General features: G+C 43.9%; 1 protein-coding gene across 3 annotated transcripts in view; it reads left to right on the forward strand.

The window, feature by feature from the left end:
- The first annotated feature begins 731 nt into the window (after nt 1-731).
- Nucleotides 732-21689, forward strand: part of LOC105025495 (protein quaking) — a 65511-nt gene continuing 44553 nt past the window's right edge. Inside the window, exons 1-2 of one of the 3 annotated variants that reach the window (XM_010896211.5) lie at nt 732-1545; nt 18723-18865. In XM_010896211.5, coding sequence (XP_010894513.1) covers nt 1404-1545; nt 18723-18865 — 285 coding nt within the window. In that variant the 5' untranslated portion in view covers nt 732-1403. The remainder of the gene's footprint in view (nt 1546-18722; nt 18866-21689) is intronic. The other 2 variants (XM_013134269.4, XM_010896210.5) reach the window with 2 other exon arrangements.

Genomic DNA, 21689 nt, shown 5'->3' on the forward strand with positions numbered 1-21689 from the left:
TCCTAACTCAAATGTTTGTGGTTTTATAATTGATGTCTCAGAACATCATACTTTTCTTTCACATAAAAAACAAGTTTCTATCATAAACACAGAAGAATGTATACCAGAAGTGATTTGAGTTTTACACACCAGCTACACATCAACATTCCTTCCTCCAAAAGAACATTCTTTGGATTAAATTGTGTGAAAATCTGACAAACCATATGTTTTTTTGTCTGGATACTGTGACAAATGACTCTAACCTATTACCTAAGTTTCACTGCCTTTGTATTGCAGACAAAGCATTTTCTTTAGTCTGCAGTATCTCCTTCAGTTTCGCAGTTTTTTAAGGAAGTGCTATTATTGAGATAAGTGGCTGCTTTTCCTCTGAGTTTAACAGTGACATTCAGTCTCTGATGTGTCCTGGCATTAAGTCAATCGGACACCATCTCTCTCTCCGTCACATGCACACATTGAATACCCCTGACTGACTCTACAGCCAGGATATATATATATATGTGTATTATACATGTTTTCATTGCATCTAATTTCACCCATTACTCATCATGGTTTTTCATAAATATAATGTTTAAAGATGCTTAGCCTGTACTGTTGGTATGTCTAGGTTTTCGTCTGTATGTGTGTGTGTGTGTGTGTGTGTGTGTGTGTACGTGCACGCGCTTGTGTCCTCTTACTCTCAGTACAGGCGGAGCACGCGCTCTCGCTGCGAGACTCCGCTCTGAAGTCTAGTCATGTGACCGGCTCGCGAGCCCACAGATCAGGCGAAGCCCAGCAACCAGACCGTTACAGGAGACCGAATGCCAGCTTCATTGAAAAAGCTCCGTTATCTAGAGTAGAGACCGGAGCTACAGACCTTTCTAGTGTGCAGACACATACATAACAACGCGCAGAAAGCTTTTGGGAACTCGGGGAAAGGGACATTTTCAAAGCCTCAAGAACCTCGATAGGAGAAAAAGAAGACAAATCGTTTGCAAACAAATCAAGGACAGTGGACACGCGGGAGTTGTGTATTCATTCCTGATAACTTGTGGAATTATAAGGGCAACAAAATTAAGAATATAACTACCTCTCCGCCGTTTCACATTTTTGTTTAATTTGTCCCTTTCTTCACTTATTTCTTTTATTATATTACCTGTCATCGGAAAAGCTGACAGCAAGACGGGGTAGAGTGCTGTGCAGTGCGTAAAGAAGAAACTAAACGCAGCCCCAGGAGACAAAACAGCTCACTGCGTTTACCAGCAAGAGACAGTGAAGAGGCGTGAGAGAGACAGATTTTTTAGTAGGCCTACACTTGTATTTTTATATAATATTTATTAATTTATAGTATCCTACGCGAAGATATTTATTCGTGTCCATCCTTGATTGTTCTTGGGTTACATTTTTGTTTTCATTTTTATTGGAATATGGTTGGGGAAATGGAAACGAAGGAGAAACCGAAGCCCACCCCAGACTATCTTATGCAGCTCATGAATGATAAGAAACTGATGAGCAGCCTACCCAACTTCTGCGGGATTTTTAACCACCTCGAACGGCTGCTCGATGAAGGTAAACACTGGATCAACGTGTGCGAATAGAGAAGCACTTGAATTAATGTTATGTGTAGACTATGATGTTTATATGGATCCCACAGATGGATTCTCGCAAAAGTGCTGGATCCCTTCGTTTTTACATAGGTCGGCGTTAGAAGCATTTGTTGCTTTCTTCAGACTCGAATCATGGCAGAGCCATGAATGTGTTGTAATCAATGAAACCAACATAAATGCAGACACAACTAGTAGGTTATGTATACAGTTCTGAATTGTTGGTTTGCAAAGCCCGCAGTCAGGCGACGTTTCACTTAAAAAGCACACCGCTAATCTATTGAAAGGTTTAATCACGCTTATTGACATCAACATTTTGATTATCACTTAACACTATACTTGGTAAGTAGAAATAAATCAGGATTCTCAAATATTCTCCGCAGGGTTTTTCTGGAGTAAACATAAAGTAAAGCTGTTCATCACGTTTGGACTCAAATTCTGCGGAATCAATAATTAATTGAATTAAATCAAATCAGTCTACGCAGTCGGATTGTTTCTTTTTCTTTACAGATAGTTTATAAACCTACATTCATATGTTGTTCATTCACAGCCTGTATCGTAAGCAATTGCGTCGTTATCTTCGCAGCTATAGAAACATGTATAGGCTATTTGGGAGGGTAATAAACATTAGATACTGAGAATATTATTTAAATAATATTAACACAAGCTAATAGCATACATTTTTACGTGATTTCTAAACTTTCTTTGTTAATCATTCATCTTCATGAAGTCTTCATTGTACTTGATAGGCACAGCTGGGTGCGAGTTGGGAGTACGACAGTACGTTTATGTTGGGGAATTTGGTGGATGAGGCGCCAGGGGGCTCCCGCCAGGGTTTGCTTAATCTTCTTCTATCGTCCTCTTTGGGTACCTCTTTCTCCTAAAGAAATTCTGACATCTTTCACCTTTTATATTATTCAGGCATATTACAGCCTATACTATTTTGTATATAGCGACTATCAAACTTTCTGCAACGTTTTGTTGAAAAATGTGATGCTTTAAAATTGGGATATGGTTTTATGCTTTTCCATTAAAACCCAAAGCATTTTGGGAATGCCTTTATTCATGGTATATTTTGCGTTCCCTGCACTGCTATATAGTAGATATTTCAGAAATTATTTTACAAGATAGTCCGGTGGATTGTTTTATTTCCTTTTTAGGCTATTTCCTGCTTACTATCTGACGCACAAAAACATTGATTAATTCATCCGCAGGCTATAAAGTATTGAGGTGAGTAATGATATTTGTCCTTTATGAATGAAGGCGGGTGAAGGGGGTTGTGTGAAAAAGGACAGGTTGGGAATTTAGCCTGGACACTGGGGTTACCCCACTACATTATGATTACTGCCATGGGATTATCAGTGAACACAGAGTTTAAGACACCCATTTAACATCCCATTTGAAACAGGACACTCTACGCCCAAAATCCCCCCTTCACTGCCCTGGGGCATTGGGATTTGATCTTTAGACTAGAGGGAAGTGTGCCCCCTACTGGCCCTCTGAAACCACCTCCAGCAGCATCTGGTCCCCAATTCAGGGACTGACCAGGACTAACCCTGCTTAGCCTCTAAGACAAACCAGAAGTGGGATGCTGGGTGCTATGCTTTTGGCAAATAATATTATCCTATCCCATTGGCCAGTTTTCCTGTACCTGGTCAGCGATAATAGCCCTGCCTCCTTTTTTAGGCATATCGTATAGTGTCACATGAGTAAAATATTATTCTTTTTAGTGAATGGTGAAGTTTGTAAAGGTATCTTTATGAACGCCTAACTTCCCATATCGAATGGGATTTACAGTGTGTGCACCAAACAGGTGGTTTCTGTAGTGCTTCTTGGCAGACTCTTACTGTCACTGGAAGGATTGGATATACTGCAGCTGATTGGGGATTAGGCCTCTTATTGCATGTTGTAATGACTTCCATTGTGTTGACATCAGTGCCAGACAAGCACAAAGAAAAAATCCTAAACGTCGTTTTGTCTTTCACAAATCTTGTTATACAAATCAATTTGAACTTCTTCTGGTTGTTTGTGCGGTTGGTCATGCACTGGGTTAAAGTGTGATAGAAAACATCCACAAGGAAGTGTTAAACTGACCAAAAGAAAAAGATGCATACACTGTCCAGAGTCATAGGAGTTTTTACATGGTTTTGCGCATGATCACGCTATATACAACTGCACTGGTAATATCGGTGCTGTCAGTTGAATAATACTTTTCTGTAGATATTTTGTCTAAAATGTAAACCCACCGAAGGAACGGCCACCCAGAAAACCAGAAGAGTAAGTTGTAAAATTGTCATTTTATGCAACATTCTGGCTCATACGGAACCATTTCAAGTACTGCAGTGCTTTACTTTAAAAGCTGTGTTTCAAGATCTGGTATCACACTCTTGATTCATCAATCATTGCTGTTAAAAGAGCAACACACCCAACCAAGTCCCGCCACTGTAATGTGTCATATCCTAAGTTCGTAAATACATCACCGTTGGATTCTGAGCTCAGACGAGAGGCCCGATGTCCTCCGCCCACGTTCTCCAGGGACCTAACTTATCTAGTGCCTCGGGTTAATCACGGCCGCGCTCGCTCAGGGGTTTCTGCCTATGTGTTGGTGTTGGCCTGGCACTCCAGGCCGCGTCGGCGTGTGGGGAGAGGGAGGACGGGGAGCAGTTAGGTGGTGCTGGAACACAGCTGTGCGTTAAGCATGATGATCCCCCCGGTTCACAGCACTCCTACTCATCTGGAAAGTATTGTGTATTTATTGCACGTGAAGACACCGGACCGGGGAATGGGGAACCGTAGCATGCGAATGCATTCCCAGAGACCGTAACGTGCGAGAAGAAGCGCGCACACACACGCACGAGCACACACACTGTGATTATAAAGCCGCTTAAGAAGTACAATATTGCACACTTAAGCCAGTGTTAATGCCTCCATGGTACATTAGAGTTGCCATGCGCTAAGGCACCCATGCACTGTTCTGAAGAACATTCTCCCTGACTTCCCCTTTCTCTGCATGGCTGTGGTCAGTACTAGGGTTTTCGCTAGGGTGTTAACACGTATGTTTTAATCTAAATTTACAAGTTCAAAGACATCACATGTCTTTTATTCCGTGCCCCCTTTTTTCCTTCAAATACTTACCAAACCATAATTATTGAGTGAAATGTGTTATTGATGGAACCAGCACTTTATTTACACATTGTTCTTATATATACTTTCCTAATATATAGTATATATTATTTCCTAATATATACTTTCCTAAGTGTCGAATATAATATAAAGAAATTCTGTATTCATGGAAAAATCTTTTTTAATGTGAGAGATTTAACCAGGACAACAAAATAAGAAAGGAAGACTTTTAAATGTGATAATTACATTTCTCATAGAAGTTGATGTGTTACACCTTGGGACATGGCAATATTTTCGAAATGCCTAGAATTCCCTTTCAACAACAATATTTGTTATTATGTCACCTGCCCTCATTACTAAAACTTTTGGAATTGATATTTCCACAATTTTACCCTATATGCAAATTTATATTATACTGGGGACAAAAAAGTTACCGCACAGTAGGAATGACCCGCTAACTGCCAGTTTATGGAAACTCTTCATCAGTCAGCCATATGCAGAAAATAATCAGACAATTTCCTGTGTGCATGCAGTTTAGCAATTTGATCTCTAGATGCATGTATATGTACAGTATATCCTTTGTTTATGTGTATGTGTGTGTGTTTATGTACAAAGATACATAGACCTTATTGTCTGTTAGTGTCTTCCTCTGTTATGTGGCTGATAAGGCAGGTTTGTGCAGGGAAACACATATAGATCACCTCACCAAATAGATATATATAAAGATAGATAGTGATACATTATAGATCTAGATAGGCATATAAATAGATATTCAGTTATAAATAGATCCAGAGACTGGTATCACTTCCACTTTCCCACTTCATCCAGGCCTCCAATAACATCACGCTGGAAATGCACAATTTGGCTCCTCCCCTTTCAATTCCCCTCAGCTATGTGTATGCACGTGTTTCATTTCAATAGGAAATATTCCATTATTCTAGTCATCAACTGATTTTGCCTGTATGTCCTGTGCCTCCCTGTGTTGAGACTAGATCACTGAGTGCCACTAGCGTTAGACAATATGAAATTGGCTGTGTTTGTGTGATCTAAAATCTGAAGTATACAATGTGATTGTTAAAGGTGGGCTAAATCAGACATATCCAATATCCTCAAACAAGCTTGTCTGGGCTTTTCCAGTGCCGGCATCAGCTGAGCAACGCTAAATCACCTCCTTCTGCACACCTCAGCGTTATTTCACTTTCTAAAGGGGGGCTGGCAAGGGCTGCCTTATAAAATATTGTCTACAGCTTCTGCTTGGCTGCAACATTGATCATACGTGAAGCTCCAAGTCAGTGTTTTCTTCTCCCCTCTGCCGTGGTGTTAGCCGGAGGAGGATGTGAGATAAATGAGTGTGGAGTCGCAGAGGCTGCATGGATGGTGACAGAGGGCTTTATGACAACCCACAGAGGACAGCTCGAAAGGAGATGGTTGTCTGCTAACCCCAGTCCACCTGTGTTTTCAGTGGGCACTGATAATAGAGTGTGTCTCTGTGGGATTGGTGGGTGAGCGGGGGTTGTGCATGCATCCGTGTGTTTGTTTGTTTATGTGTTTGTACTCGCATCTGCTGCCTCTAACTGCCTCCTGCTGCACGATTTTCTAATTTAGGTCTCACATTTAGGTACAGTAATTTAATTCTGTGTCATAATCAAGGCTATCAGCCAGTGTGAATTTGCCATTAGTTGGTGTTTTTCTCCAGTGACATTTTCCTGATCGTGAGTCATCGCAATAGAATGCTGATCTGGGCTCTCTGCAATGTCATTTCTCTCCATGACCTCGTTCAGGGTTAGGGAATGTAAATGTCTTCTGTGTGAGTGTGACTGACTGGGTTTAAATCTGCGTCTCCTCTGTGTCACAAGACTTTGCTAGCCCACTGAGCTAAAGCCTAGGCAGGGCGAATCATTGCCAGGATGCCTCCATTCTTTATAATACCAGGTAAATGTGACCTGGGGAGGCAGTTATGGTCATTATGTCGGTTTCGGTATTATCACTACCGAACCAAGTCTCTGTTCATGGTCAGTCCCTGTCAGTGCCCATATGACTCAGCTTCCAGCTGTCCCAGTAGGTATAGTTCAGGTCTGTCTGTGTGTGTGTGACGAGCCTCCTCATTTTAGCACGGAGCCAGGCCCTGAGCTGTCACCTGTGAGGGACGCGTCTGCACAGTGGCACAGAGCAGACGACGCATGCACGTACCAGAGCACAGAACAATGTGCAAACCCCGGCCACTTAGCGCAGATGAATGCCCTCAATGGAGAGTTGGTGCAGCCAGCCATGCAGGGCTGTTCTGCTCTGTAATAAAGGTGATGAATTTAATCACATCTGTAGTCTGTACGCCACAGCCCCTTAAGGCCCAATACACATTCCAATAGATGGAAAGAGAGCACTGTTTGGGAAAACAGATCCGCGAGAGAGCACAGTAAGGTCAAGGCAGTTATGATGGAGAACACGTTTTGCGTGTGTTTGTGATTTTTGCGCATGTTCGCGCCGCCTCAAGATGCTTCCCTTGTATTTGTTGTTTAACCAAAATTAATTGCCCACATTAACTGTATCCACAGTGTGACAACTCATTTATCCTCATTGAGTAATCAGCTAGGTGTTATGATGTAGTCTAATAATAGCGACCTACAGCACATGAAACAACCATAGGAAATCACATTAAAGATGGAGCGTGTTTGGTGACGGTTACCGCGTTAGTGTTTCACTTGGCAGATAGGAAGAGGAGTGTAACAGGGTGGTTAAAGAGCCTTAGATAGGCAGGAGCAGACTGCCATCAGGGAATACAGAGGATGATTCCAAGGTCTTCTGTTTGCCATTAAAAGTTGTGGACGGATGCAGTTAGTTTGAGTCTTCCTATCTCTTCTGTGGCTCTTAGCTTCCCTATCTCTCTGGAGTCTGTCTCTGTCTGTCTGTCTGTCTGTCTTTCTGTTTGTCTGTCTCTGTCTGTCTGTCTGTCTCTCTGGAGTCTGTCTCTGTCTGTCTGTCTGTCTTTCTGTTTGTCTGTCTCTGTCTGTCTGTTTGTCTCTCTCATTCTCAAAGAGGAATCAAATAGTCCAGGGAGACAAGAGAATCCTTCCAGCTCCTCTCACAATTACAATAAGTGGTACTATTCATCACATAATTGGAGTAATTAATTAATTTGGAAGTGAAGTACGTTTGGGTGATGGGGGGGTCAAAGTCAATTTATTCAGAATTAACTTGGATCCCGTCCCTGTGTTGTAGAGTAATTGTTCCATTCTCCTTACTGCTTGCTCTGCAGCGTTTTGGCGGAAGGGGAGGCGTTACTTAGGGAAACATGGGGAAGATGTTGATGAGCCGCCAAGTATTTTTGTCTATGCCGGCGTCTCGTTTTTGTAGCAAAACCCGTGAAATCCCATTTCGCATACCTGTTTATTAAGCAAATCAGGCCCATTGTACTGAGCCTGTATCAACAGGTCAGAATAACATCTAGCATAATGTACCATAACCTGATAGCTATGAGTGCACATAGACTATGTATCATAATTTTATGTATGAGCGATGATGACCGTGTACAAAAATACGTAAGATAATGGCAAATCAGAGACATGGAGATGCTCCTCCATGTGAAGTGGTCTCTCTCATCTCTCGGAGGCCAACTGAAGAGGCTCGCTCCGACCCCTCTCTAACCCGCACGCCCCTCTTAGAGCCACGCGCCGAGATCTGCAGCCAAAGGTCACAAGGTCAATGTGCCATTAGCTTAATCATCCCTTTCGCAAGAGAAAACACTCGATCTGACGAGGCGATCACTGTTTTGATTCTCTCTGTCAGGGAGTGGATGGCGCCGGCGCTATCTTCCGCGCTCTGTGTTTTACGTAGCATTATTCCACACTTCCTGCCATGCCGCCATTGTGACTGAATGCATCAGTGTCGACTGCTATAATGCATTCACATTTCTCAGTTTAAACGCACTCTCTGTAATTGAAACCCTTTTCCGGCACAGAGCGCTGAGTAAGTACAGCCAGTAATCCATTGGGTCCCCGTATTATGGCTGTGGTGGTGGCAGGGGGAAAGGGGATCGTTGGGGGCGGAAAACAGAGCGTGCAAATAGAATGCATGAAGGCTATCGATGGGGGGGGGGATGCCCAGGCAACTTGTGACCTTATGTTTTATCACCCTGTTAGGATTTGCTCTCACATCGTTTTCTCTTCTCGTTGCTATTTCCGCCTCCCTCCAGATGGTTTGAAGCCAGTTAATGAATTATTCTCGAGGGAAATCGCATCCTTGAGGGTTTTCGTGGTTGATATCTTAATCGGCGTGTGTGTTTGCGTGTTGTGCGTGTTGCTCTTACATGTGTGTTTGTGTGTTGTGCGTGTTGCTCTTACATGTGTGTTTGCGTGTTGTGCGTGTTGCTCTTACATGTGTGTTTGCGCGTTGTGCGTGTTGCTCTTACATGTGTGTTTGCGTGTTGTGCGTGTTGCTCTTACATGTGTGTTTGCGTGTTGTGCGTGTTGCTCTTACATGTGTGTTCGCGTGTTGTGCTTGTTGCTCTTACATGTGTGTTTGCGTGTTGTGCGTGTTGCTCTTACATGTGTGTTTGCGTGTTGTCCGTGTTGCTCTTACATGTGTGTTTGCGTGTTGTGCGTGTTGCTCTTACATGTGTGTTTGCGTGTTGTGCGTGTTGCTCTTACATGTGTGTTTGCGTGTTGTGCGTGTTGCTCTTACATGTGTGTTTGTGTGTTGTGCGTGTTGCTCTTACATGTGTGTTTGCGTGTTTTGCGTGTTGCTCTTACATGTGTGTTTGCGTGTTGTGCGTGTTGCTCTTACATGTGTGTTCGCGTGTTGTGCGTTTTGCTCTTACATGTGTGTTTGCGAGTTGTGCGTGTTGCTCTTACATGTGTGTTCGCGTGTTGTGCGTGTTGCTCTTACATGTGTGTTCGCGTGTTGTGCGTTTTGCTCTTACATGTGTGTTTGCGAGTTGTGCGTGTTGCTCTTACATGTGTGTTCGCGTGTTGTGCGTGCTGCTCTTATATGTGTGTTTGCGTGTTGTGTGTGTTGCTCTTACATGTGTGTTCGCGTGTTGTGCGTGTTGCTCTTACATGTGTGTTTGCGAGTTGTGCGTGTTGCTCTTACATGTGTGTTCGCGTGTTGTGCGTGTTGCTCTTACATGTGTGTTCACGTGTGGTGCGTGTTGCTCTTACATGTGTGTTCACGTGTGGTGCGTGTGCTCTTACATTTGCCTGGACATTTTTAGAGGAGGATTTAACCAACCCCTGCTTTCCAGACAGCAGTCCTGTGAGTCTGACAGGACCACCTGCATGGGTTTATTTGCCACTACTCCAGGGGCAGTAGGCAGCCTAGTGGTTGCAGCATCTGACTAGAAACCACAATTTGAATCCCAGTGCCTGCAGTATATGATGGCAGTGAGTTTGTTAGCTTCCCATACAGATGTGCCCTTCAGAACTTGAACACTGCTGCTCTACCACTGTACTTTATAGCAGCCTTTGACCCCAGGCCCCACTTTACAATACCAAGTTAATGCTGTAACACATTCTGGGATGATTGTTTGCTTGGAAACCTAAAAGATTCACGTGTTTTCCCTCTGTCAGCAGTTCAAACTTCAAAGTGAAGTAGCAGGAGATACCTTTTATAATTTCAATCTTTCTTTCTGAGGTGATTTTTAAATTATCTGGGCTGATGCCCAGGCCCCACTCTAAAGGACATTCTAATGAACTATCTAATAAAACGCTGTGTTTAATGCTGATAAAGAGAATCAAGACCTGGCTGTGAAAAATGAGCAATCCTTGACCTCAATTATCCTGGCTCACTAACAGCTCAAATGAAAGCTAGAGAATTCTCTACTCCTTTTGAAGGTGGATTATAATTATTTTAAGTTTTGGCTGTGAGATCTTAGATCAGTTAAAATACTGTGGTCTTTAGTTTAAATATTGAGATATAGAAGTAGGAATAATCTCCTGATTTCTTAATTTCTCAGGCCATATATGTTCCTATACTGCTCAAAACATGTGGTTTACACATACAGTAGGTGCTATGGGACCTTTAGTGAGCACAGGGACACCTGTTTAACATCCCATCTGATCATACAGATTTGCTACGCTAAATAGATATTGCTCGACAGTTGTCGCTGAAGCTTTTTTTTACTTTCTTGTGGATCACTTTAAGTCCTGGGCTCTGTCCGTCCTCCAGACCTCAAAACATGTGATATCTGCATTCACAAGCATTAAACCATTAACTCTTTAACCGCATGTCTCGTGACAGGACAACCTAATTATGTCAGCCTAAGCCAGAGCATGCAGAGCAGCACTGGAATGTTCCAGAAGTATTTTGCTGTGTTCACCCACAAATGAAATCACTCTAGGCAGTTTGGATCTCATATTTAGGTTTGCCTTTGCTTTTTGTCCCTGTTTTACAGCTCACATGACGGTTCACTATATGTCCTTATATCCGTTTCTCTTTGCCTCACAGTATTCCTCTGTGTTTTAACTGATTGCGACCAAGGGGCAATATAGCCTGCCATTGAACATGTGCTACAACCGTGGTTGTAAATTCACAAATCATGATTTCACTGGTGTTAAATACCATGTTGAATTATCATAGGAGGGGGCATTTGGCCCAAAAGTTACAAAGGGAGAGGGGAGGAGCTCTTCACTCTGGTTCTGACATATGTTATCATCTGATTATAGGTAATGAACCAGAGCGTGTTTGATCAGCTGAGCAATTATGCAATACTTAAGTTTTTCAGAGAATAGCTGGCTCAGCAAGTCATCAACTTTGCGAATGTAAGATATCCAAATAGAGACTCGTGATTGTAGCTGATTGTAGTGAAAATGTTGTTGGAATTGAAGCCCAAAAAACTGTGAATGAGGTGAATACTCATTTTGATTATGTAAATGCATTTTATGATGAAGTTGCTGGGTTTTATGACAAAGTTGCTGCAGGACAACATAAGCACAACACAATGTGAAGAAATGAAGAAATTGTTGAAAGTGTTGTGAGTGAATGCTGGAAATAAATGAATTCTAACTATGCAAATGGGCACCATTGGTCCAGTACAAGACTTTGAAGCTACAATAGAGTTTTGTCTTCGTTTTATTTTGGGTTGAAGGTTGGTTAAACAGTATGAAGCAATTACAACGAAGAAAGCCATTAAAACCACTTACAATTAATTGGTTGCCATCCTAGGGTCATTCACTACCCATAAAGCATATTTTGAACTTGTATAATTCGGAAACATAAAATTCCATAATACCGTCAAAAATAGAAAAATGTTGTAATATATTTGGCAATATAACCCAGTTTTAGTGTCTGAGTGCCTCACACAATCTACTTGGCTATAGTTCAGTGTCTCTCCCTCAGTGTCTCACTCTCACTGTCTAAGTGTCTATTGTTCAGTGACCCTGTGTCTCACTCTCTTTCAGTGTCTCACTCTAAGTGGCTATAGTTCAGTGTCTCTCAGTGTCTCACTCTCTGGAAGTGTCTATTGTTCCATGTCTTTTTTGGTGTCTCACTCATTCTCACTGTCAGTGTTTCAGTTTCTTTCTCTCAGTGTCTTACTCTCTCTCAATAGCTCAGTGTCTGTCAGCTAAAGGTCCCATCTATAGTTTGTCCTTCCCCATGTCAGTTAAGGGGTGGTAGGTATCCCATCATGCCATGCAGCCATCAGGCCAGTCCCAGGGTGTGCGTGTTGCAGGGGGTCCATGCTATTCTGTCCATATGTTTCTTTCCAAGCTCAACCCGGCAGAGTCATTTCTCCCCGGCCCAGATCAACTACTGCGGCCGAGTCTCGTCATTTGCTTTGTGTCAGCGCCTCTCCAGACACACGCGGTGTACCCGTGCAGATACATTCATCAAACACATTCACCACTGCCCGGTACATTCTCTGCACACAGCGTCTGAATAAACACACTGACCCGCAGGGATTGTCTGAGCTCCTGTCCTTAACCCACTACTGTGTAGCACAGCCACAAAGCTGACTACAACAAAACACACGCCATAGGTTGGAAAACATTGCATTGATTTTAAGACTGGTTTTGTGTGTGTGTGTGTGTGTGTGTGTGTGTGTTATCTGTTTGTGGTCTGTATTTTGGTTTGCTATTCTGTGTGTGTGGCTGTGGTTGGGCAGCGGGGTGGATGATTTGTCCTGTCAGGCCTGTCTCCCTGATCAGAGCGTAGCGCGGCCTACGGGGACTTTCAGAAATACTCCACCGGCTCTGCAGCTACCGGCCTGGCTCCTCGGCACCGCCACTCCACCACCACTAAGCTAATTGAAGTGGGCCGGTGCCAGAACAGGCAACGTACGGCGCACAAACCCCCACCACACCCCCTGCCCTTCTCTTTGCGACTTTTCCCCTGTTCGTTCTGAGAGCATGTGACAGCGGGGTGGAAGCGAGGGATTTCAGGGGAGTTTCTGTCGGGCATGGCCGGGTTACTGACGGGGGGGATACTGGCGATCGCACTGGTGGCCGGGTTTCAGCACCTGCCCCCCACCCCTCGCCTCACTCCCCCATGGCACTACCACTCACCAGTGCTCACCTGAAGACATCGAGACTTTTCCATCACCTGGGTAAAACCATTCCAGCTAAAAGTTATGTTTCTACCGAACGCCCCGAAGCCGACCCCGAAGCTGACCCCTGCGCATTGACCTGAGGCACTTCTGTGCGCCTCCCAGCTAACCTTTGACCTGGTCGTCCTGTTTTGGAGAGAGTCTATGGCTAACTTGGGGGCCAGACCAGCGCACCACCTGCCGCCCAGGAGGACGAGAAGGCAGCTGGAGTGTACACTGAGATGTATTTCCTATTTGCCCTCCGGAATGGATTCATCACAGATCACAGCAGCCCGAAGTTCACCTGAGATGGATTGATTTAGCCGGGAACACAACTCCAGGTTTCCAAGCGGATACGTAGCAGGTCTACTGGTATAAGAAAGACATGGGCGGGGGGGGGGTGAGGAGAATTATTATTCTGAGGAAAGCGCAAACCCAGATGGCATCCCTGTTTGAGCACTCGCCCCACTAACACCCCCCCCCACACTAAACCTTCACTCCCAGCGTGATCGCCACTCACAGAGCCACGTAATTACAGACGCAGGGGGGAGTCCAAAGACTCTTTCCCTCTCTCGGTCTCTCCCTCTGTCTCCCTCCCTCCGTCTCTCTTAGACACTCCATCTCTTTGGTTGTCTCTGAATTTGGGTGTTTTCTTTCTGTCTCAGACTCACTCACCCCTGTGATACCATTTGTTTGCATTTGTCTCCCCCACCGTGTCTCTCATCCATTTCATCAGATATAAGGGGTGGGTGAGTTGCCCTTCCCATAAAATAAGGTGATATCATATAACACCCATCTGGTTGGGAATGAGGCTTGCATAGACCGCTAGTCACACGCAAATATACACACACACACAGCCACATTCACATATACACACATACACACACACACACACACAGCCACATTTCACATATACACACTCACAGAGAGAGACCACAGACACACACAGACACACACAGACACTTCATCTGATACAGTGATTTCACTTAGCTGGGATCAGCTGAGAAGCCCCATCTAGTCTCAGTAAAAGCACGATAAAGTCACCAGCTGCTATTTCAGTAATGGGATCAATCTCACGGCACGAGTTGTCACATCTCCTCCAGGCTGCTAATTGAACGGAGACGTTTGCAGCTGTTGATGTTTCCTCTGATTTTCATCAGGACCTGTGGTTTATTGGTGCTCATTGAAGGAGGTTCTGATTTGGTGACAAGGTGGAGGGTCTAACAGGGTACCGTGGGTCCGTTTGTTCTGATGCCGGGCTAATAGTTACCGATATTCTGGAAAGCTTGAGGCTGATTGCTGCAGATATACTGAACACAGCAGAAGGGGCTCAATTGGAGCGTAAATTAATCTGTGCATTGATTTGGAGGAGGGATACTCAACTTACATCGCTGTCTCTCGCTCTCTGTCTCCCCCTCTCTCCCTGTCTCTCTCTCTTTGTATCTCTGTCTGTCTTTCTGTCTCCTCCTCTCTCCCTGTCTCTCTCGCTTTGTATCTCTGTCTGTCTTTCTGTCTCCCCCTCTCTCCCTGTCTCTCTCTCTTTGTATCTCTGTCTGTCTTTCTGTCTCCTCCTCTCTCCCTGTCTCTCTCTCTTTGTATCTCTGTCTTTCTTTCTGTCTCCCCCCCTCTCCCTGTCTCTCTCTCTTTGTATCTCTGTCTGTCTTTCTGTCTCCTCCTCTCGCTCTTTCTTTGTCTCTCCCTGTCTGTCTCCACTCTCCCTGTCTCTGATGTTAAATTCTATGAGTGTGAGTGGAGCAGTTGTGCACATAGGTGTGTGTGTTTGTGTGCGCATTAGCAGGATTGTGTGAGTGCGTCCTCAAACGCAGGTGACAGCAGTGCTCAGTCGTGCAGTAACAGTAGCCCTTCTGGCCAGGGCAAGAAATGGATTGAATTTGGAGGGGTTCAGAAAGCTGACAAATCAAAAAAACAGAAAAGAAGGGGAGAAAACGCTCTTAAAATGCTGTAATAACATTGTTCATAAATCACCAGTGACAGTTTAATCTTCCTAAGACCTGGGGTCCAATCTGACCACTGGACAGTGCTCAGGAATCAGCCAAAGAAAGTACGACATATACACACACACAATTCGTTTGCACCCATTTTATGTCTCTCAAACTGAGACATTCCCAATAAACATCTGCTCACAGTCAAATATTTATCTGACAATTTAATTAAATTACCCAGCGTGCTTTTATAAGATCACACTGTTTCCCCGAAATCATCCATTAAATGAACTTAGCAATACTTTATCTCTGCACTTCCCCTGCCTCGTGTTGTTGGCTTGTCTTATTGGGCCCTGAGCTGGGTTTCATCTGAGAGCTTGAAACACCAACGGAGTTATAACTGAAATGTGTGGTGTCCTGGAGAGGGGGAAAATGAAAGTGGAATTGGCAGTCGTCACGCCCAACAAAAGACCTCAATGTATTGCCTTTCTGCATGTTTCAGTCCTAATCCCCTCCACATTTCTCATGTGTTTTAGAAAGTAACTACTGGCGTGCCGGAGGTCGGGTGGGGGAGACAACATGCCCGTTATTTATGTATGTAAAAACAGGCTAGCTCTATTCAGTGTGTCATTTCCCACGTTGGATTAAGCTGCAGCATGGAACCAATCTAGATGGTTTACTAACAGGGCTCAGGTTTTGAATCCCCCAAGGCGCGCCCTCCAACTCCCTTCGTGTGTAAATCTCTTCGCAGTGTCCTCTGGGTGGTTTCCATTCCAAATGTACTATATATCTGGACCACACCCGGAACTCCACGACACATCCAAATGAGCTTTCCGTCTCGCGTGTACCTGCGGTGTGTTCATCTGTTCATCCCACACAATATGGTGACTGGTTGTTTACAACACCCCACGGAATGGAGCTGCAATGCCAGCTACTGTAGATAACGGCAACAATAGCAACTGGAGCCATTCGGTTGGAATTCGTCGGAACCAAAATACAGACGATGTCATCGTTTCGGCGATAAAAGTGTGCGCTAGCTGGTCAGTAGCACTGGCGCAGGGGTTTTGTCCGACGTTGTGTGGAGTGGTGTCACTGTTGTATTTTTTCTCTCAGATGATATGTAATTAAGCAAATTACTCCAAGCTTACCTTATCTCCTCTCCAAGGAAGTTATCTCTGAGGGCTGTTTTGTCCCTCTGTGTTAGCCTTGACCGTCACACCGTGGGCTGTAAACGAGCTTCCATCACAGTAGGCCCCGTAAAGTCATCTGCCGGCCACAACATTGCTCTCAGGCTATGCACGCAGGATCCAGATGATGAAGATGATGATGGGCCAGTATGTAATGGCCATTCTGCGTCAGCAGTCAAGGATCAGGCTAACAGAGAAGTTCTCTATGTGTTAGTGTGTGTACTTGGTTACTGGATGTCCTCACAAATACCCATAAATCTGAAAAATCGGTCCCCCCAAGGTTTTTTGGCAGATCCCCACTAGGGAAAATGCGATTTCCGGCTTTGGGTGTTAGTTTAGGGGGAAAACAGTTCATTGTGTTAGAATCTGCGTTACTTTTAGGTTTATGTATTACCGGTTAGGGTTAGGCCTAGGTTAAGTGTGAGCATAAAGGTTAGGTTATTGAGCTTGAGGTTAGGGTTCAGTTTGCAGATAACTAATAGGCTACATGGATTTCCAGGTCCGGCGTAGGTCTCAGGTCCCCAGAAAGATAGAAAGAGAAACGTGTGTTTGACTCCCCAAGTCCCTCTCCATATCGAAACAGTGGTTGAAGTTCGCCTGCCAGTGAATGTCACATCAGTTGTGTGTGTTTGAAGGTCTGTGTGCACCCTGCCTGCATGTGGAGGAACCAATTAGTCATGGCTGGTGTGGGCCTTTCACTGTATCTATATGAAGAAGGCATGGCTGTATGGCAGCCAGCCATCTCCATTGTAATTACATCTCTCCCTCCTCCTTGGTTTGCCCCTGAGAACTGCATCAGAGGATTCATCCCCCTTTAATAGAATTAGGCCGTGTGTGGCACAGGAGCCAGGGGACCGGGCTAGTTAATGTCTTATATGAAACATTAACAGAGTTGGTGCTTTTTATTATCCTTCACACCTTATTAGTAAGCTCTCTCTCTGCCGATCGCTGTCGCTCTCTCTCCCTCTCTCTCGCAATGGTATTCTCTCCATCTTCCTCCGTCTCTCCCGTTCAATGTCAATCTCTCTCCCTCTCTCTCGCAATGGTATTCTCTCCATCTTCCTCCGTCTCTCCCGTTCAATGTCAATCTCTCTCTTCCTCCTTAGGCCACTCCCTCCATCTCTCTGGCTCTCTTTCCTTATCGCCGTCCCCCTTTCTCTCCATGTGTGCTCTCTCTTCATCCTTTCCTCTGTTTCTTACTTTCTCCCTGTCATCCCTCCCTCTTTCTCACTCATTCCCCCGCATTCCCTCTCCTTTCTCCCCTCAGGGATAATATCAGTTGGTTTAAGAAATGGAGAGTTATTACTGCCTTAGTTAATTGACTGTTATTGTGTGTTGTCCTCTCCGGTCCACACAGACCATGTGATACGGTCTCCACATCTAGTGTCTCTCATTCTCCTTTTTGTTCTCAATCGTTCTTTTCATTTCATCTCTGAGTTTCCATTTCCTACTCTCGCTTTCTCTTTTTGCCTCCCTCTTTCTGTCTCTGCCTCACACACACACTCACTCACACACACACACTCACACACACACACACACACACACACACACACACACACACACACTCCTCTCTGTGCACCATACTACAGTATTGACTTTCTGGCATCGCTTTTTTTTTTCTGCCACTGAGTTCTGGAGAAAGCCCACAGGCCCAGCACTTAGGCTCGTTTATTGAGGTTACACCCGAGGTTACAGGACTCCCATCTCTGAACTGTCTGCTGTGTGTTTTGGTATTACTTGAAGTTAGCTTCTCAAATTGCTGTGTATCTTGTTATTTTCATGCCTTCAGCTGTTGTTGGCATGTTATAGATACCCACTCCATTAAAGAACCATATTCACTGTGTGTGTGTGTGTGTGTGCCCGTGTCGTTGCTGTTGAATTCATGTAGTGAATTATAGCAGTCTTTCCCAATTAGGTGAATGTGAGTCCATCTGTGTGCGATTCTATATATATATTTGGGGGTACTGTCGACGGGCTGGACAGTCATCAACAGCTTAAGGGCTATTGTTTTATTAGTTGTTTCCAAACTCAATGTAGATAGATGGCGGCAGAAGGAAAAAATCAACGCCTCCAAAATCAAAGGAGTTTCATACAGAGCCAGGCGACAGGCTTCTTTATGCCTGTACAGTATATCCATGGTGTTCTCCGTGTCATAGATGCTCTCCGAGACCAGATAGGAGCTAGAGATGGCGTGTTTGGGAAGGTCATATAACTGATGGTATCTACCGAGGCCGGTGATGTCCCTACATCTCATACGGACGGATAAACCTGGGTGTATGTCCCCACCTGACGAATTATGTGTAGTTGTAGCTTAGCAAAATGCTAACCGACAGAATGTGGTTCTGGTACTGACTGAGAGTTTCTTCTCCTCCAGAGATCAGCCGGGTAAGGAAGGACATGTACAACGACACGCTAAACGGGAGCACGGAGAAGAGGAGCAGTGAGCTCCCGGAGGCAGTGGGCCCCATCGTGCAGCTCCAAGAGAAGCTCTTCGTGCCCGTGAAAGAGTACCCAGACGTGAGTAAAACGCACACACTCGCACGCAGTCACACGCACGTTACATCTACATGTCTGCCAAAGAAGATCACACACTTGGACCTGAAAGACCGCGGACACATTTTATGACGAAACGCGTATGTTTGCTTCAGGGCACTTCCCGAGATTAATATGAACGGTAGAATGTCGAACCGGGCGCAGCTTCAGTCCGTTCTAACATTATGGGATTAGTCGGTTCTTACTAAATCCAGGTAATCTCTTTTCCTCTGCATTAGTGTCCGGGCTGTGGTCCAGTTATTGATCAGCGAGGAGATATGGTGGCAGTCGGATTCTGACTGTGCACCATGTAAATCTGGAAAACGGCTAGTGTTATTGGTCTGTCTTTTTACGCCACGTCAGGGATAGCCTCAGCTAGCCTATACTTGGTGACATAAATGACTGCGCACAATTCTTTCCTTTAATGTGAACCATAAAATATGATATAACAATAAATATTGTTATACCATGAACTTGCTAAGAATATGGTGTAATGGATTCCATAGGCACTATTTTTCTGAATTGTGCTGTTTGTTTGAAATGGTATTATAGGTCATGTTGTGTAAGTAGAAATTAAAGAATTTAACTAGGCAGAAGTGTGTGTAGATTTTATACACATTTTACACATTGTATAAGTTCTATAAAACATTTAATTGGTAGGAAACTACAGAAATACTTCAGAAAGTATATCCTAATGACTTGGTCCAACTGAATTCTTCCCCTACTCTATAGTTCAGTGTGTACTTCAATGTATCTCAACCCATTACATTCTGGGAGTGTATTAGCATTCTACACCAGACAAAAAATATAAATACAACATATAACAATTTCAAAAGTTGTGCTGAGTTACAGTTTATGTACCGTATATATAGGAACATCAGTCAATCGACCAAAATATATACGGCCCCAATCTAGGGATTTTAAATTAGAGACATCCTTTTTTAAAAGAAATGTGTTTGATCTTTAACTTCGGCTCATGAAACGTGGGCCCAACACTTTACAAGTTGCGTGTGTTTTTCTGTTCAGTATAGAGTTTGTCCTAAACAGTCAGATCCGGTCTTATTGCAGAGAATAATGAATGGGTGTGGTGTTCGGCCAGAGCACAGAGTAAGGGTATCCAAGGCAACAGAAATAGGCACTTGGACCAACACTACATTATACAGAAAACAGTGCCTTTATTGAACTCTTGTCAGCTGTGTGCGTATGTTGATTATGACTCACGGCTGAAACTACCCGCCTGGTAGTTAACAAATCTTTTAAGCAATCGCCCTCAGATCCTGCTCTCCTAAGCCTCCTGGCCCAGGGGGAGCAAGCCGAGTGCCGAGCTGATTGATCCCAATTAACTTGTTTCTCTGAGTGGCTGATTCTTGCGTGGGCAGCATTAATGGCAAGGCGAGCCGTTCGAGGTTTAAACACATTGCTCCGGATTAGGCTGCCGCTTTTCTGCTGAAGTTTTACTGCTTTAACAAGGTGGTTTTTCCCGTTGTATTTCCCCAGTGGGGAAACAGTAGTGATTGAGTTAGTACACTGGAAACAGGCCGCCTTCTATTAACTGAAATCATTGGTCCCCCCCACTAAGAAATAAATCTTGTGAATAAGAATCTTGCGGCAAATGCAGTTGATGTATTCATTATGCTTTCTCAACACTCCTTTTGGAATACAGTGGTAAAGGGCTTAGTGAGCTATTGCCGGTGCTGGATAATACTTCGGTTCTAAGCAGTCTGTTTGGACCAAATGTAGACGGTCGGACAAGGTTTTGTAGACCTTTGATCTCTCACTGTCAGTCAGTGTGTGTTGCCATGCGCTACTCCAGTCAACAGCAGAGAAAGAGTGAGAGAGTGAGAGAGGGAGTGTCGATGCTGGCTCTCCTTGCTCCTCTGAAGGGCAGGGAGGATCATTATAACTGACGATGGGTTCATTAGGAACACTGAGAGATGAAATAAGAGGGCTTCAAATAGCCTCAAGCTAAGAACACTGGAGCCTTGAGAGTAACTGTGAGTGTCTGTGTGTGTGTGTGTGTGTTTGCAGGGTTTTCCTTGGAAGTGTTTCAGTAGCAGTGCTAAAGTTAGTGTGTGGGATTTGGGGGCGTGGTAGTGGGTGTGGTCAACTGGGCTTTTTTGTGAAAACGTTTTGCAAATATTGACATTGGGATATAAATTTAACAGTTTTATAGGTTGTTTCTTACAACTAGGGTTAACCATCTGAGATTGATGTTATTTGGGAGTAAATGTTATTCCTGACCTCTCACCTGGCGACAGGAAAATCGTAGGGTCGGTTAGTGGTGTTCCATCCCTCCAGTAGAGTTCCAGAGACTGGTAGAATCTATACCAAGATCTACTCCTCACTGAGACACTTTATGTTGATTTTTCCTTTAAATCATCACCTGTCTGTCTGTCTGTATATATATATATATATATATATATATATATATATATAATTTATATATATATATATATATATATATATATATAATTTCTAGGGGTGCCTGTAAATGTGTTTTTTAGATGAATATTTTAGTATTGATTAAGTATTGATTTTGACAATACTTTTGACTTAAGTATAGATTTTTTTGAATTTCATTGTGCAGGATGATGCTGTGTCTTGATCTTTGCCACTCCTGATTGAAGAGTTATTGTCATGAGGCAAGGCCATAATTACAAATTGGATGTTATGAAATTAGGGGGAAATCTATATTACCAATATGTTATTGTGTTCATTTCTGGCAATCCAAATTACATTTTAGTTGGTATATTTGCCATTTCATTTTCATTCATTTTGAAGTAGAATTTCCTTTAAAAAAAGCTTCTCA

Source organism: Esox lucius, chromosome 6, assembly GCF_011004845.1.
Source record: "Esox lucius isolate fEsoLuc1 chromosome 6, fEsoLuc1.pri, whole genome shotgun sequence".
NCBI lineage: Eukaryota > Metazoa > Chordata > Actinopteri > Esociformes > Esocidae > Esox > Esox lucius.